Raw genomic sequence first — 18,331 nt, 5'->3', positions numbered from 1 at the left:
AGTTCTACTCTGTCCTACAGGGTTGCTGTGAGTCAGAATTGACTCGATGGCACACAACAACATAGTAATAATTATGATCCATTAAATAGGAAATAGGGATGCATGAAGTCTATACTGATAAGAGAGAAAAAAACAGAGAGAAGGAAAGTTTTCTTATAGTAAAATGCCAACTAACAGATACAGAAGAGATGATGGAGTTAGAAAATCATTATAGTAAAATTTGATTTAGGCAAGAATCAGCAATGGATGTTAAATCTAGAGCAAGAGTCAGCACACTCAGTCTACAAAAGGCCAGACAGTAAATATTTTAGGCTTTGTGGGTCATATGGTCTTTGTTGCAACTATTCAATTCTGTCACTGTAGCATAAAGCAACCACAGACAATATATAAACAAATGGGCATGACTGTATTCCAATAAAGCTTTATTTATAAAAGTAGGCAGTAGGTTGTAATTTGACCTAAGTCCTCATATCTAGGAGCAGGGGTTCACAAGCTATGGCCCACAGGACAAATATGGCTCCCAGTCTGTTTTTATAAGGCCCTCAAAAATGTTTACATTTTTAAAGATTAAAACAAGCAAAGAATTCAAACCCCATGACCTGATCCTATTAAAATAAGGAAGTAGTGGGAATGAAGAAGAGGGGAAAAATATGCAGACCCTTCATGACAGCACACCTCAAGCTAGCCCTTAAAAAAACAAAAACCAAACCGGTTGCCATGGAGTTGATTTCTGACTCATGGCGACCCTACAGGACAGAGTAGAACTACTCCATAGGGTTTCCAAGGCTGTATGTAATCTTTACTTTACTTTTTACTTTTACCTTGAGTTGATTCTGACTCTGAAACCAACCTCTTCTCACCACTTGCACTGCTAACCCTGGTTTGAGCCACCATTATCTCTCACTTGGATTATTCATAATAGTCTCCCAACTGCTTTCCAACCAGTCAGTGATACTTCAGGTTTTGAAAGTTAAGTAATTGGTGGCAGACTAACTCCTATGAATACACTTCCAAGGTCAACTCACTCTTGCCTGTGTAACTCACACAGTCCTGAAAAAAACCATTGTCCAAAATCCTATGTAAGATCAGCAGTTTGTATGAGTCTACCTGATTTCAGATATTGAGTGCTTCAACCCTTGACCTACTACAGTGTATTCTCAACACAGCAGGCAGAACAATCCTTTTAAAATATAAATTAGAACTTACCATTCTCCTGCTCAAAACTCTACAATGAAGCCCCATTTTCAATTAGAGTACAAACCACTGTCCTTAACATGGCCTATGAGGCCTTCCCATGACCTGGATACCTATTACTTCTCTGACCTCATCCCCATAGGCCATCTCCTCTCTTTCCTGGCTTCTGCCACACTGGTCTTATTGCTCCTCAAACAATAGGCACACCCCCACTTAGGGCCTTTGCTCTTGGCCCTGCTTGGACTACTCTTTTACCATATCTGTTTAACTCCTTCATCCTTTTAAGGCTTTGTTGAAATCCTGCCATATTTGATATGGTGGCCTACCTCTCCTCCTATACTTCTGGTACCTCCAATCCCCTTACCTTATTCTTTCTTTTGTTTTACTGTAAAACTTATCACCTTTAGAGATATTATATAATAACTATACAAACAAGACCCACTCCCATCAAGTTGATTCTGATTCATAGCAACCCCATAAGGTTTCCAAGGCTGTAAATCTCTACAGAAACAGACTGGCATGTCTTTCTCCCTTGGGATCGATGGTGGTTTCTAACTGCTGACCTGTCAGTTAGCAATCGCTTTAACCACTGCACCACCAGGGCTCCTAAATAACTATATATCATATATTATTTATTACATTATTTTTACTACTCGACTCCCCCCCACCACACATTAAAACTTAAGGTAGGAATCTGAATGGTCATCTTCCCCTCTAGGCTCCTGATTGCCAACTCTCATCTACAACAAGCTGACCCAGACATATAATCCAACCTTTTCCTCAATTTCAATGAAAGGGAAAAATTCACATATACAAATTACCCATAAATGTGGCTGAGCTGACTTTAATGAAGATTTAGAGGCAGAAATCAAAGGGGGTTCATTACAGCAATGTTACTACCCCACATGGTAGTATCCTTTACATATGTCTCCCCCATAAGAATATAAGCTTCTTGAGAACAGAGACTATCTGACTCTTGCATCCCAGTACCAAACACAGTGCTCATTACATAGAAGATAGCTAATGACTACTGAATGGGTTTTGATTAAAACAAGTAAAATATTAAAAACAAGAGCAGTGAGGATGTCAGGATGAATCCCTAGCGGTGATAGATCTTTAGGATGCTGACAAATTCTGATTTTATAAACCCTTACATGTCACTCTTACAGCACCCAGCTCAGTGTTTACTTTGTCCACCAAAATAAAACTAACCCTGTTGCCACCAAGGCGATTCTGACTCATGGCGACCCCGCGTGTTACAGAGTAGAGCTGCTCCATAAGGTTTCTTGGCTGTGATCTTTATGGAGGCAGACTATCAGGCCTTTTTCTCAGGTGCCTCTTGATCCACAGGAAGTGCTAAATGGGTATTTTTTCCAACTGAATTATAAGAATGGGTGGTTATTACTTCTTCGTGTGTATTGGGGAGGGAGGGTAGAGTAGAGAAGCAAGTGGTTTAAGCCATCCAAGCTTTATTTTTCTCATCGGTAATAAGAGTGGTAATACTACCTACCTCAAAAGATTGTTATAGGGAATAATTTCAATAATCTATGAAAAGCCTTCAACACAGGGCTTGGCACATAGTAGCCATTTAAAAAAAAAGTTAGAATTATGAGATTAAAAGCTGTGATCTTCTGTACATACAGGAAACCTTTTTCTGAAATTTAGAAGTAAATCTTAATTTTGAACATAACTAACCTATTTAATTTCAAAATATATCACTCACCTTTCTTCTGAAGATAAACAAGTAACTAACAAATTATCTCTTGCTAGAAGGGAATAAAAAAAAGAGTATCAGTGGGAGAAGCTCAGGCTGAACAAATACTATATTAAAATATAAATTACATGATCTTTACCAAATTTCACGCTTTCCAGGCATGTGTCTTCATTCTCCTATTTCAAGAGAAAGAAAAAGTTAGAGGAGCAAGCGAAGTCTCAAAGTTCCACAATTTAATGTGTGATTCAGAAATACAGGGAAGAAGGAATCAACTGTGGTTCTTACCTCTTGGGTATCTGAGCTATCCTTTTCTGGAAATGTAGGCTTCTTGTGAAAGGATGTACAAAATTTTACGAGTACAATCTCAAAAATAATTCCTAGAAAAATTATAAAGAAGATTGTTGTCCAATCATTTTGAAAAATCCAGGACTCCAGAAGGTCCCATAACATGAAAAATGAATTATCTTCCAATCCACCCCTCACCCCCTTTTTAAAGAAATGATATTGCTTCGGCATTTTAATATGTGAAACAGGCTGTTGTCTCATTCGTAAGTCCTTGATTTGGGATGCCCCCAAACACAAAAAGTTGGCATGCCCATCTCATAACCATGTGTAATGCTCTGCCAGAAAAAAACTTCCAGTGCTGCTCAGTGTCTTATCAAGTGCAACAGTGATTGCTCTGGGTAAGGTAAAGTGGGGTACGTGTCATAGTGGGTATTTAACTGAGCTCACATCAGCCTACCTCAGCAATAAGCAAAGTTCACTGGTCACACGTGTGTAGTGCTATAAGTAGCTTAATTAAAATTTAGAAAATAACCTTTTATTAACTTTATAATAAGAAATATAATTCTATAAACAACCCAGTAGCATAGTTGGGTTATCACGGCCCCCTATTAAAAAAAATTATATATATATATATATATATATATGTGTGTGTGTATTTATATAAAAAAAAAACCCAGTGGTATGTATATATATATATATAAAATATATATACATACTAAAAACATATATATATATAACGTGTGTGTATATGTATATATATGTACATACCAAAAAAACCAAACCCAGTGCCATCGAGTCGATTCCGACTCATAGAGACCCTATAGGACAGAGTAGAACTGCCCCATAGAGTTTCCAAGGAGCACCTGGCGGATTCGAACTGCTGACCCTCTGGTTAGCAGCTGTAGCACTTAACCACTATGCCACTGGGGTTTCCATATATGTACATATATTATATATATATGTATGTGTATATATGGAAACCCTGGTGATGCAGTGGTTAAGTGCTATGGTTGCTAATCAAAAGATCGGCAGTTCGAATCCACCAGGTGCTCCTTGGAAACCCTGTGGGGCAGTTCTACTCTGTCCTTTAGGGTTGCTATGAGTCGGAATCGACTCGATGGCAAAGGATTTATGTGTGTGTGTATGTATACACACATACATACATACATACCTATATACATATATAATTGGCAAAAAATATTTGGCATAGCCAAATTTTACGTTACCGCCAGGAACAACGTATTTTGTGCTTCTTGGTGGTCAGGAAAATATATGGTCCTTTCTTAGAATGAATGTAGGGTTGCCAGTTTTAGCGAAGAAAAGCTCAATGCCTAGTTAAATTTGAATTTCAGATAAATATAAAATTTTAAAATGTTATCATCACCTGCCTCTTATTGACTTGCTTTTTTTGTTCCGTAAAATGAAACTCATTTTTTCTTTTCTTTTTGTTGGGATGTCTGTTGGTAACGTTCCTCTTCAACAATCTACTGACACGCTAAAAACCAGTGTTAGACTTTGGAACGGCTTCCCAGTTGATGTGCTTTTCACCATTTCTGTGGTGACTCAAGGAGCCTGGGTGGCACAGCGGTTTAAACATTCAGCTGCTAATCAAAAAGTCAGCAGTTTGAATCCACCAGGGGCTCCTCGCAAATCCTATGAGGCAGTTCTACTTTGTCCCATAACTATGAGTCAGAATGAACTCGATGGCAATGGGTTGGTTTTGAGTATGGTGACTGAAAGGAGCAGCTACTTGTGATGTCCTTCCTGAGGTCAGAATTAAGGGTGGGGCAGGGGAAGGCCTAAGTACTGCTCTCTTTCTTTCGGTCTAGAGTGTCAGCCTGTAAGCTCACTGAGCAAAAACAATTTTAATCATGGGTAGTCAGGATAGTCTGCGTAATTGGTGAAAAATGTTAGCACTAACTTGGATTTAGACTATTTTTCCTTTGAAGATGTAATTAATACTTCCTTCATCTTTTCTTATTCAAGGTGGGTTGAGGAAAGAGGTATTTGTTACACCAAAGTAGGTCATTGTTCAGTCCTCTTCCATTACATCAGTTTAACTGAGCGCAACAAAGATTTTTTTGAGCTCTTACTCTCCCCAAGTATTGCAGGTGAGTTAAATGACACATCCTAACATCAGATTTTACAGTCTTCCAGTACAGGTACTTGTAATCTTTATTTGGGTTTGACTGATCTTGGGGTTTGTTTCCACGAAGGGTATAGCCCTCCAGAATGTGTGGTAGGCATTTATTAGCTCTGGAAGAAGCTTCAATTCCATCTGGATTTACATAGCACCACAGAGCCCTGGTGGCATAGTGGTTAAGAGTTCGTCTGCTAACAGAAAGGTCAGCAGTCGGAATCCACCAGTCGCTCCTAGGAAACCCCATGGGGCAGTTCTACTGAGTTGGAATGACTCTGATGGCAATGGGTTTGTCTTGGTCTTATGGTAAAGTACACCCCCTTCCATCTGCCCTCCCCTGAGAGAGAGGTGATTTTATTCCGCAGGGCTAGTCTATAAAATTTTATGCAGCTGGTAAAATAACTCAAATTCTCTTGTCTGATAACAGACTTTCTCTAATTCATTTGTTAATTATCTCAAAAGTGATTCACCGTTTTAACACTTCACTCTCTAGTCCCTTAGATTCTTAAAATATTTGTGGCACTGAATCCCTAAGTAGTACACCACTGAACACTGAATAGCTCTTATAAAAGCTGAACAGGAACTTCTGTGTATCACTCCCCGCCCTATGCTTATGTTTACACAGAGGTAAACAGACCCCCCTCTAGAGCTCTGTCATGTTATTTAAGTACTTGCCTACCGATACAAGAATAATTACCTATTCTCCAGCGTACATGCTTCTGTCCCTTGCGCTAGGAACCTCTTAGGTCAGTCTCAAGCGAGCAGAATAAAAAGTAAATGCTAAGCTAGATTCATTTTAAACAAAGACAATAAACATCAGAGAAAGCCCTTCCTAACAGTAATAATAGACACTAATAGAACATATCCAGAAAAAAAAAAATTCTATCAAAGTTTTTTTTTTTTTAAATCTATTTACCAGTGGCATGTTCTTTGCGACTATTTGGACATTGTGAACTAGGTTTAAGGAGCCCTGGTGGCACAACGGTTAAGCACTTGGCTGCTAACTGAAAAGCTGGCAGTTTGAATCCACCCAGTGGCTCTGCAGGCATAGAGAGATAGTATTTCTGCCCCTATAAAGATCACAGCCTAGGGAACCCTGCGGGGCCGTCCACTCTGTCGCACGGGACTGCAATGAGTTGGAATCAACTATGAAGATCACAGCCTAGGGAACCCTGCGGGGGCCGTCCACTCTGTCGCATGGGACTGCACTGAGTTGGAATCAACTATGAAGATCACAGCCTAGGGAACCCTGCGGGGCCGTCCACTCTGTCGCATGGGACTGCAATGAGTTGGAATCAACTATAAAGATCACAGCCTAGGGAACCCTGCGGGGCCGTCCACTCTGTCGCATGGGACTGCAATGAGTTGGAATCAACTACGAAGATCACAGCCTAGGGAACCCTGCGGGGCCGTCCACTCTGTCGCATGGGACTGCAATGAGTTGGAATCAACTATGAAGATCACAGCCTAGGAAACCCTGCGGGGCCGTCCACTCTGTCGCATGGGACTGCAATGAGTTGGAATCAACTACAAAGATCACAGCCTAGGGAACCCTGCGGGGCCGTCCACTCTGTCGCATGGGACTGCAATGAGTTGGAATTAACTATGAAGATCACAGTCTACGGAACCCTGCAGGGCCGTCCACTCTGTCGCATGGGACTGCAATGAGTTGGAATCAACTATGAAGATCACAGCCTAGGGAACCCTGCAGGGCCGTCCACCCTGTCGCATGGGACTGCAATGAGTTGGAATCAACTATAAAGATCACAGCCTAGGGAACCCTGCGGGGCCGTCCACTGTGTCACATGGGACTGCAATGAGTTGGAATCAACTATGAAGATCACAGCCTAGGGAACCCTGTGGGGCCGTCCACTCTGTCGCATGGGACTGCAACGAGTTGGAATCAACTATGAAGATCACAGCCTAGGGAACCCTGTGGGGCCGTCCACTCTGTCGCACGGGACAGCAATGAGTTGGAATCAACTCGTTGGCACCCAACGACTACAAACTAGGGTTTCTTCTTTATGTAACAGGGAAAAAAGTCCAATAATAGATGTATAGAATAGCAAAATGAAACCAGGAATTGTTCATAATGGTTGGAAATCTCCTGTAAACATCTTAGTTCCATATCACATATATTTATTGAATAATATGTAAGGCACTGAATAAGGAATCAAAAAGTGTTTTAAGATGAGTAAAAACTATTCTCAGATTTGAGGGAGTTTGTTTAATATAAGTGGGGTGAGCAAACATATAACCTAATGAGAAGGCAGAGTGGATTAACAATGGGAAGATAGTATGGGGTTTCAATGGAAAGACAGCCTGTTTGGGGTAGTTCAAAGAAAGCTGTAAAGAGGGAAAGGGGATTTTTTAAAGGTCTTAAAAGATGAGTAGGATTTTTTACAAGCAAATACTAACAAAGTTTCAGGAAGATAAAGGAGAAAAATTTGTCCCTGTTTACAAAACACATGTAGCCCAGGTTAACTGTAGTACTGTGAGCAGATTCTGAGTCTGGGTAAAGATAAAGCTAAAAATTATGTTGATAGAGCTCTGTTGTGGAGGGCCTTGAACAAAGGATTTTGGCCTTAATAGTGTCATCTCTGGAGATCCATCAACAGTTTTTATGTTCGTGGTGTCAGTGGAGTACTGGAGAAAGGAAACAACAGGAAAATCAATTAGGCTATTGCAATTACACAGCCCTGTTAACATGTAAGGTCGCTGAGTTGGAATTGACTCAGCGGAGTTTGGGCCAGAGGAGGTGCCAAATTGCTATTCAACCACGATCTCAAACTTAAGGGGGCTGCACATTTTTTGGCAAGACATGCAAATTTGTGCAGGAGAGCAGATGAGATCTTTTCACAAATGTTCATTTCATTTGTAGACATACCACGTCTTTCTGTAGGAGTTACATGTTCCCCAACCAAAGTTAGGTAGACAGGCCTTACAAGGGGTAAGCCAGCTCATCAATAAGGAACAGCAGTTTCTCAGAAAACCATATTACGTCTATACAAAAAAAAAAACAAACCCAATGCTGTCAAATCGATTCCAACTCATAGCGACCTTATAGGACAGAGTTGAACAGCCCATTAGAGTTTCCAAGGAGCAGCTGGTAGATTCAAACTGCTGATCTTTGGGCTATAAGCCATAGCTCTTAACCACTGTGCCACCAGGGCTCCAATTATGTCTATAGCTTAACTTTACAAGCTTGAATATTGTAAATGCAATTTGAATATTGTACTGTAACCACTATCCCACCAGGGTTTCCTGTTAACTGCATACCTTACCTTACCCACTGCCGTCAATTCTGACTCATAGTTACCCTGTAACTGCATATCCTGGTTAATAACCCTTAAAATCTATTTCATTATAGTTTTATATTTATATTGTGATCTGCTTTGTAATAAGTTATCTTTTTTTTTCTTCCATTGGTTTTATTTCTGGTTCACAATATTAACAATTTCCCAATCTATATTTAATAGACCAGTGATTACATTTTTATTAGCCCTGGATTTTATCTTTTGATACCAGATTTATTTAAAATAGCTATTGTTTAATTATACATCAGAGTCCTTGAGTGCTGCAAACGTTTAACACACCTGCTAACTGAAAGGTTGGAAGTTCGAGTCTACCCAGAGGATCTTCAGAAGAAAGGCCTAGAGATATGTCTGAGAAAACAGCCACTGCGAACTCTTGGAGCACAGTTCTACTCTGACACACACTGGTTGCCACTGAGTTGAAACTGATTTGATGGAAACTGGTTTTTCTTGGTTTTAGTTATACATTTTTTTTTTTTTTTTTAATTTAGGTCTTGTTCAGGACATGATGTAGGCAAAAATTATTGTATATTGAGTGGTACAGGAGTTTTGAATTTGCAGTTACATACAACTTCACCCTATCATAATAATATGAATGATTTGGATATTGTTATCTAGCTTTTAGTTCTTTATGTAATGATATTTAGGAAAATATACAAAAAATAATGAAAATCCATTGACTCCCCAAGGACAGGACAAATGAGGACCTCAAAAATCTGCAAGCTGCCCAGGCCACATTGAAGCTGTCTAGAAAGCCTACCGTAAGAGCAGTAGAGAAGCCAGGAAAAGGAGTTAATTTCTTACCACAGAAAGCCACTCCTCACTATAAACCTCTATATAATACCAGCCTCGTATTTCGTGCACTTTATGTGAAATACAGAAACTATACTTTTTATATATAACTGAATACTATTCAAGGTCCAGTTCTGGTGGTATCTGAATTTCCCAAGGAAAAATTAAGTACCCCAACTCTTGCCTACTTACAGCACAGGTACGAATCCTACTCTTTAGTCCTTATTTCATTCTTCCCTTAGAGTGGTCCACACATCTACCTCCACCAGTTAAGTATACTATAGCCTCCAGGAGGTGTTTGTCTTTGCAAACCCGATGCGGCCTTGTCTGTAACAGGCTTTCAGCAAACATTTCTCAAGTAAAAGTTGTTACTTCTTTCTAAAAACAACTTAGGAGCCCCATATTTGCATATCTCCATTTCTGTTCCTCAACTGTGATTTATTAAAAGATTAGGCAAATAAATGTATACCCATTATATACCCACTGCCATCGAGTCGATTCCGAATCATAGCGACCCTATAGGGCAGAGTAGAACTGCCCCACAGAGTTTCCAAAGGGTGCCCGGTGGATTCGAACCGCGAATCCTTTGGTTTGCAGCTTTAGCACTTAACCACTAGGCCACCAGGGAATAAATGTATACACTCCATAAAACTGATTGACTAATTTTAAAATAGTAAGTTTTGTTTTTCTTTTTTCCAGTTACTGTTCCAGATAAGAATACTTTCTGAGTTGCAATAAAACAAAAACGCAACCATAGCAAAATCCAAAACTTTAATAGTTTTCAAAACTTAACTATACTAATGAAATAAATTATATTTAGACCACCTTCAGTATTTGTACATCATCTTTATACAACTATAACAGTGCTTTCAAAAGAAATTGTGTAAAAGACATTAATTTCACAATTGAAACGTATTTAGAAAACAAGGGAAACGTTAGAAAACATTGAGTCTGAACTATATCTCATAACGCTGAGAGTTACGCTGTTATTTATCAAATTAACTGTATTTGTATTCAAAATAACATGGCTCTTAACTAATGACAATTATTTCTTGTCCACTTCAGTGATTTCTTGGATCCAAAACAAAATCTGTGTATTTATTTCTTTGAAAACATCATTGGTTGACCGTCCTTTCACTGCCATGGAATGATTTGCCTTCTCAATCCAGTGGATTTTATTAGGAGCTTGCATTTTCTGCGCCACTCTCTCCAACAAGTTCTAAAGAAAAAAACAACAGGGTACTAGACTAATGCTTTATTGGTGTTTAATAGAAGATCCTCCCTCCCTTACCTGTGCTGGCATTCATTCACCACGTATTTATTACATACCTACTCTACAGACAATTTTCTAGGCAATGGAATGTGCAAAGAAACGTCCACAAAAGTGATTGTCTACTTCTCTCAGAGAGAGTAATTCCACAGAACAGATTATTATTGATGACAAGAAATTCAGTAAACTGGAACAAAAAAAATCTTCCAAAAAAGTACTTTTTCCAAGGAAAATAGATGCTCTGGCAAATATGCAGGTGTCTCATAATACTGAGCTAATATTTAGTAATGTGTACTAGTCTTTCTAAAGATTCAATTTTATAATGAATTGAATAATTTGTGGGAATATTGAAATGAAAAACCCTAGAAATTCCCAAATAAGAATTCAAATATTCATCTTTCATTTCCCAAATAGGGGTTAATCCATTTGCCAACTCTCTTTCCAGGGAGGTGAATTTAGTCAGTGTGCTTATATTTTTAAGTTCTCCAACTAAGGTACAAAACTAGCATTAATTACACCTTTTTAAAGAGACTGGATGTTGTGCGTAATATCTTGCTCCCAAGATCTCTCTCTCATTCTCTTTCTCATTCACACAGACACTGAACTGTAATTCACCTTTTCACACATTTCATCTGCTGAGCCTGACACAAACAGTACAGGATCTTTTATACGAAAGAGGTCTTCATCTCTGAGTTTATGCTGCTGCTTTGGATGGTGCAGGGGATAAGAAATACAAATGAGACCTCGAACAAAGTCATCAGCATCATCTGGCTCAATATGACACATTACAGAAGCAGCCGCTCTTGAGCCCATTGAACGACCTAAAATCAATTAAAATTAAGTTGAATTTGAAATATAAACATTCATATAAAATAATGGTGATGGTGTGGCAAGTCTGATTTTATTTCATGTTCATCTGCCATGTTTATATATCAACAAATCATTTAACTCCAAAAATGTGGCAATTAACAAGTTGCAATACCCACAATGGACATCTATTGCCTCATAAAGAACTAAAACCTGATAAGAAGTCAAAATAACAACAGCAATTATTTTTCTGACGAATACTTAAAGGATTAAGGACAAGCCTTGTAAAGGAATCACTTAAGAGGGTAATCAGGGATATAAATGAAAGTAGATTCTTAGGTTTCAGCAAATATATATGAGGTTTAAATTTGCTTTAAATACATGAAGTATTTTAACACCAAGGAGGTGTTAAATCTACAAAAACAAAAATAATCCTCAAATTAGCTTCTTGTTATCAATTAATTTTAATTCTCAATTATCTATTCCTATATTAAAATGGCTAGATTTTAAAACAAGTGTTCTTAAGTATTGCAACTTACCTCCAAGAAAAACACCTGCAAGTTTGTATTCTCCTGAGGTCTTTAGGTAATTCTAGAAAAATCAACCAAAAAATGATCAATGCTTCTCCCTTAAAACTATTCCACTGGAAAACTAAGATATATTATTGCTTATCATTACTGGCGTATGAAAACCTACGCAAAGATATCCAAAAAATCTTAAGGGAGTCCTTATTGTAACCACCCTGCCCCCCCAAACTAATTCTTTTGAGAGAGATGCAGTTCTATGTTGGGTCATACAGGTAAATGTGTGAGGAATACTTCTAAAAATATTCAAGTCCTAAACTATTTTTAAAGTACAAATTATACATATATATACACACATGCATATATATACATAACTGAAGGATAGCAAAGGCTTCCAACTAATGTTACTGATGTCTAATTAGTAAAATTAATATACTTGTTATTGTGTGCTTTTCAGTCCATTCTCACTCACAGCAACCCAGTATGACAGAGTAGAACTGGCCCATAAAGTTTTCTAGGCTGTAATCTTTATGGAAGCAGACTGCCAGGTCTTTTCTCCCAAGGAGCCACTGGTGGGTTCGAACCACTGACCTTTCGGTTAGCAGCCAAGCACTTAACCATTGTACCACCAGGGCTCCTAATGTAACATCTACTTAGTAAAAGTATTAGTAAGAGCTCTGAAAAACTTAGCAAGCTTTAAAGAATTTAGGCTAAATTTCAGCTTTTATCCAGGGATTTTATGTATCTAAATAACATATACAGAAAAAAAAAAAAAAAAGCCACATTTGTACATGCATAGTACCGTAGACAAAATACTCTAAAATGCCAAACTATTAAAGTCATATTATACCAGTAAGACAACTGTATCACGAGTAGCTTACTTGGCAGTATCATGGAGGGGCATTTATGATGTTAGCATCTATCTCCATGGAAACCAACTGATGGCAAAAAAGAGGAATCTGACTACTAATCAGCCTTCATGTGCTGTTGATTTTCTAGACACTCATTAAAGAATTTTTAAATTAAACCAAGTAACTGCTAAATAAACTTAAATTTATTGAGAATTTAAACAGAATCCTGTCACAAGAAAATATAAGGAAATTTTCTTACCAAAACTGATTTATATGCCTTAATTCTATGTACAATATTAAGGCCTTTACAGGTAAATCTCAGGCAAAAAAAACCATGAGATGCAAGATGGGATGCCAGTGACATCAAATGAGGAAGATTCATATCTCCTGATGCTCCATGGGTAAGAATTACTCCATATGTTAAGCTCTTGTTAGGTACCAAACAAACAGCATCTAGTAATTTATTTCCAAAAGGTATTTTTAATTTAACCTGGAATTCAAGAGAATAAACGGATCAATGATCAATAATTACTTCCTTGTCTACTCAAATAACTAGTTTGCTCTGCAAGCTTTATGACTGAAGTCATAGCCTCTAAATAAAAAAACTATTAATAACAGCTATTCTTCGAGAAGTGCTTTTCTATGTATTAACTCAGCTAGCTTTCCTAATAATCCTATGAGGCAAGTACTATTAGTATCCCCATTTTAGATGGGAAAGCTGAGGCAAACATGTTAAGTAGGTTATATAACTACTAGAAACTCAGGCTATCGGCTCCAGAGTCCTTAAACACTAATGCTATACTGCTTCTCACAGTTCAAGTTAAAAATACGAAAATTACTCTGGAGCCATATGGTTACTCAAAAAACAAAGGCGGGGGGAGGACCCTGAAGGTGCAGAACATACGAAAATATTACCTCTGTATGACTCATTTTCACTGTTGAGTAACAAACTTAAAGTGCATTACATCTGAGAAGCAAAGGACATCTCCCTGAAAAGAAGATTCTGTGGTGAAAGGTGGGTTGGCAGATATGGATATGACACAAAAACTATGAATGAACACTTTCAGCAGCTGAAATAAACACATTTAAAACTATTTCTCTAAAAACTGGGGCCTTTACATTTTTTTTTTTTACATATAAATTAATTAATTATTATTTTCAAGGTTCCTATGAGCACTAGAATTGGTTCTAGGTCTAGGATGACGATGAGATGTTATACATAAGATAAACAAATGTGATACCTTGACATGGAAGCCTTAAGATAATTTATATCAAAGTAGAATGCTATTATTTTGGCAATAAATATTTTTTAAAGCATTTTCTCAACTATCCTCAATTTCATGGTATCTTTGTATTAATCCATTATCATCACCATTATTGCTCTAAACTCTTTGCCCCTCTCTGCAATATAAATCTCCATACTTTTTGTCATGCAACTTTGTAGTGCCTCCCAGTAGGCAAAGTACATATACATCTGTGGGGTATTGAGGTGCTGGACTTTGTTATGTGACTTACTTTCACCAATGGAGTATAGGTGGGTGTTTCTATGTGCCACTGCTGAGATGGCAAATTTCCACTAACCCCCTAGAACACTCACTCTGTGCCACGAGAAAAGCATGCCCCAGGTAGCTTTGCTTTTTGATGCTGGGTCCCAGAAATGGAGATACACGGAGCAGATCTGAACCCAAAGCTAAAGCCTAGAGTCCAGCCTAGTCAAGATCAGTTAAACCACAGCTGACCTGAAGAATCACAAGCATGAAATGCTGCAAGTCACCGAAAATTTGGGTTTGTCACGCAGCATTAGGGCAGAAACCTGAGTAACATTTCTTCTCACTGCCAGCAACCTTATTGTAAAGGATATTATCAATATCATGATCCCAAATACTCACCCATTTTCTTCTGCTGTTAATATTTATTAGATAGGTAACAGTGATTTAGTTCAAAAAATACCAAGTTAATACAAAGTGAAGTCCCCCTCATTCCACTTCGCTTTGCGACACAGATCCCCTCTTCAAACCACCTACTTCTTGTGTATTCTTCCTGAGACATTCTATACATATACAATTACTTACATATGTATTTTCCATTTACATTTTTATATATATAAGTAAATAAGTATATATTTATATATTTTCATTTTTACGAATTGGTGTATTTTTCTGAGGCTTCTTTCCCCCACTTGTATATCTTGGAGACTGCCTCCTATCTTTATACAATGAGCTTCTTTCATTCCTTTTTATGATTGCAGAGTATTCCACGGAAGGGCTGTACATAATTTATTTCATCAACCTAATGAACACTGAGACTGTTTCCAATATTTTGCTATCATACTATTGCAACAAGTGGCACTGTACTTACATTATTTCACACGTGTGTATCTGTAAGATAAATCCCTGCAAGAGGAATTGTGTTCAAGGGTATATCCATTTGCAATTAATTTTTTAAGGAATACATTTCATTTTTGAATAGCTAATATATGTATATGGTACAAAATTTTAAAAGAACTAAAAGTGTAAATAGTGGGAAAAGCTCCTTACACTCTTTCCCCCTACCCACCAAGTTCCTCTCCCTCCCCAGAAGCAACCATTGGCACTAGCCTATTATGTATTATTTCATATATAGTAGATCCTTATTATTTGCAGATTCCATGTTTGTGAATTTAGTTACTTTCTAAATTTATTTATAACCCCCAAACCAATAGCTGTGGTGCTTCTGAGATAATTTAAGAACATGCATAGAGCAGCAAAAAATTGGAGTTGCCCTACATACATATTCCCAGCTAAGGCTGAATGTTTTGCCTTCTTGTTTCAGCTCTCACACAATAAACAAGGCTTCTTTTTGCTGCATACTTACTGCCATGCTTTTTACATTTTCAATGGTAATTTTACTATTTAAAATGGCCCCCAAGCATTGTGAAGTGCCGTGTAGCGTTCCTAAGCACAAGAAACCTGTGACGTCTCTTACAGAGAAAATATGCTGGGCAAGCTTCACTCGGGCATCAGTTATAGTCAGGTATGAGTTATAGTGCTGTTGGCCTTGAGTTCAATGCTAACGAATCAATAATATATATTAAATAAAGTGTCTTTAAACAAAAACACACATAAAACAAGGTTGTGATCATCAGGTGACGAAAATGTGACCAAAGGCTTGCAGGAACCCAATCCTGGATTTCCCATAGGAGCAAAGTTTCCATGATTTCCATGATTGCTAATTCAGTTTTCCCAATTTTACAGAACATAACAACAAAGATTAATGAGAATTTACTCTGTGTGTGTGTGTGTGTGTGTGTGTGTGTGTGTGTGTGTAGAAGTCTCTTATTTGAGACTAAAGGGTAATAGTCTGGCTGCAAAAGTTCTGGGAGTGGGAGAAGGGAGATGAAGGAAATGAGCCTTCAGTGAACATAATCTCTGTTTTCATAAGCACAGCCCCACAATTAATTGTGCCTGGAGTTCCCCAGTTCTTGCTTTCTCAAGAGAATAAGCATCCAGTCTTCTAACGGGGGAAAGGCAGTCATCCAAAAGTGTGAAATGGGGAAGGGAATCTAGGTATCTAATTGTTTCTCAAACACAGTTTTCACCTATCCATACCCCACTGCTGTCAACTCTGACTCTGCGACCCTATAGGACAGAACAGAACTGCCCCCATAAGGTTTCCAAGGAGCGGTTGGTGGATTCAAACTGGCAACCTTTTGGTTAGCAGCTAATCTCTTCACCACTGGGCCACCAGGGCTCAGCACCACTACCTTCCATTCTTAGTCCCAGAGGTGTCCGGTGTTGTCAGTTTCTGGGTGTTTTGAAGATTCTGTAGTTTATATAAAATTGTTCCGCAGCATCCCTCACTGCTCATTTAGAATTAAGCTAAGGTTTACGAAGACATTTGCTTTCTGGAGCCTGATATTTCAGTGCTGTCCATTTTCTACACCCTTGTGTTTTTTGTGGGTTTAGGCTTTAAAAAAAAAAAAAAACCCTTTACTGTAAGTTTAGTGAGAATTCAAAAACAGAGAAAAATTAGACACATGTATTCAATTCGCTATTTTGACCTTCAATATTCTACTACACAACAACATGGGTTTTGATTTTTTTTTTTCCAGGAAAACTATTCCCCTCTGGACTTCACGATAACCAGCTGCTTCTTCAAAGCTGGTAAACACGGTCTGGGCTACTTCAGAAGCACTGAAATTGTTCCCTCAGACAATTCCAAAGCAACCTGGTCTATAAACACAGGTTGTAATCTCTACCTTTCATTCAGAGATACCTGGCTCAGCCTCAATGTCCTGAACTGCAAATGGAGATAAAAACACTAACCTTACACAGACTCTGTGATAAAGACATGATTATCTATGTGCTGTATTTCCTACAGTGTCCACACATTGTGAGCGTTCACGTTTTAATTTTTATTATACTTTTAATGCTCGGAACAGAATAGGCGATGACATCTTCTGCTAAACAATCAAACTGCCAATATTCACTTCAACTTTCAAGGAAAAATTCTTGTGTATCATCGACTACGTGTCACCCCACTCCGCTGGATGTCACGGGGCAAATAAAAGAGGCGAGTTCGTGTCTTCCAGGGAATCTACAATCTGGTCGGGTAAACCACAAACAGCAAACGGTGAAAGGTAAATTTTCAAAAACTTGTCTCGCAGAAGTTGGTGATTAAATGGCACTTGCGAATCCTATTTATTCACGCTTCTATTCTAGAAACAAGTGCGTGGATGCCGGGCCGCCCGAGATCGTCCCCCTCAGAGCCAGGGGGCTGCGTCGATCCAGCCAGCGGGGAACCGGATAATGGGACGAACCGTGAACCCGCTCGGCTCTCCGAGTCCGGACTCCTCCCCACACTCCGCCCTCTTATTCGCAAAGAAGACCACCGCCACCAAACTTACACAAAACGCCTCAGGGATCCGGACCAACAGCCCCTGAGGGGCGAGGAACGCCAGCCCGAAACGCCTCAAGGCGGGGCCGGCAGGAGCGCCACCGCTCCCTCAGGAAGCCATTCCCCAACCGAGCTGCCCCAACCGCCACCGCCGCACTTACCAGGGGAGGGAAAAGTGGCCGGGTGCACCTAACCGCCCTCACTCCCTTCAGGGAGCAAACTACCGAGCTCGAAGCGACCGCCTCACCGCACCGGCCAGCGCGTTCCGCTACAGCGCACGCGCGGCCGGGCTCCGCCCCCAGGAGCGCGAAGGGGGCCGCGGGGCATGCTGGGAGTGGGAGTTTTCTGACGCGCCTCGGCTTTGCCCGCCAGATTTAGAGTTCCCGCCAATTCCCTTGGGAAGGTTCTTCGTGTCAGGGGCCGAGCCCAAGAAAGGGAACCTAGGATGCACCACTTCTTTTCATCAATACTTGGGTGACGGGGATAGATTATGAATTCCATTCTGTCAGCACTCATTTTCATTTACTCTCACCACAAAAGGCAATGCCCATTAGAGGAATTCCTG

General features: G+C 39.1%; 2 protein-coding genes across 7 annotated transcripts in view; both read right to left on the bottom strand.

Annotated features, from left to right (window-relative positions):
• Positions 1-3,785, bottom strand: part of CCDC168 (coiled-coil domain containing 168) — a 39,213-nt gene extending 35,428 nt beyond the window's left edge. The window contains exons 1-3 of the mRNA XM_064275246.1: positions 3,194-3,785; positions 3,048-3,084; positions 2,918-2,960 (exon numbers count right to left, since the gene is read on the bottom strand). Coding sequence (XP_064131316.1) covers positions 2,918-2,960; positions 3,048-3,084; positions 3,194-3,454 — 341 coding nt within the window. The 5' untranslated portion in view covers positions 3,455-3,785. The remainder of the gene's footprint in view (positions 1-2,917; positions 2,961-3,047; positions 3,085-3,193) is intronic.
• On the bottom strand, positions 3,193-18,039 carry TEX30 (testis expressed 30). 6 transcript variants are annotated; one of them, XM_064275248.1, is made up of 7 exons: positions 17,928-18,039; positions 13,807-13,880; positions 13,151-13,381; positions 12,056-12,107; positions 11,325-11,530; positions 10,476-10,658; positions 3,193-3,285 (listed from the first exon to the last, which is right to left on the bottom strand). In XM_064275248.1, the coding sequence occupies exons 2-6, from the start codon at positions 13,819-13,821 to the stop codon at positions 10,485-10,487; spliced, it is 678 nt and encodes a 225-aa protein (XP_064131318.1). In that variant the 5' UTR covers positions 13,822-13,880; positions 17,928-18,039; the 3' UTR covers positions 3,193-3,285; positions 10,476-10,484. The 6 variants fall into 6 exon arrangements, with proteins under 6 accessions (XP_064131318.1, XP_003414018.1, XP_064131317.1 ...); XM_003413970.4 differs by lacking the exon at positions 3,193-3,285 and having other exon boundaries at positions 9,108-10,658; XM_064275247.1 differs by lacking the exon at positions 3,193-3,285 and having other exon boundaries at positions 9,108-10,658; positions 13,807-17,473; positions 17,928-18,022.
• Positions 18,040-18,331: the final 292 nt, after the last annotated feature.

The sequence above is a fragment of the Loxodonta africana genome, chromosome 23, assembly GCF_030014295.1.
Source record: "Loxodonta africana isolate mLoxAfr1 chromosome 23, mLoxAfr1.hap2, whole genome shotgun sequence".
NCBI lineage: Eukaryota > Metazoa > Chordata > Mammalia > Proboscidea > Elephantidae > Loxodonta > Loxodonta africana.
This window is presented reverse-complemented; position numbering and strand designations above follow the sequence as displayed.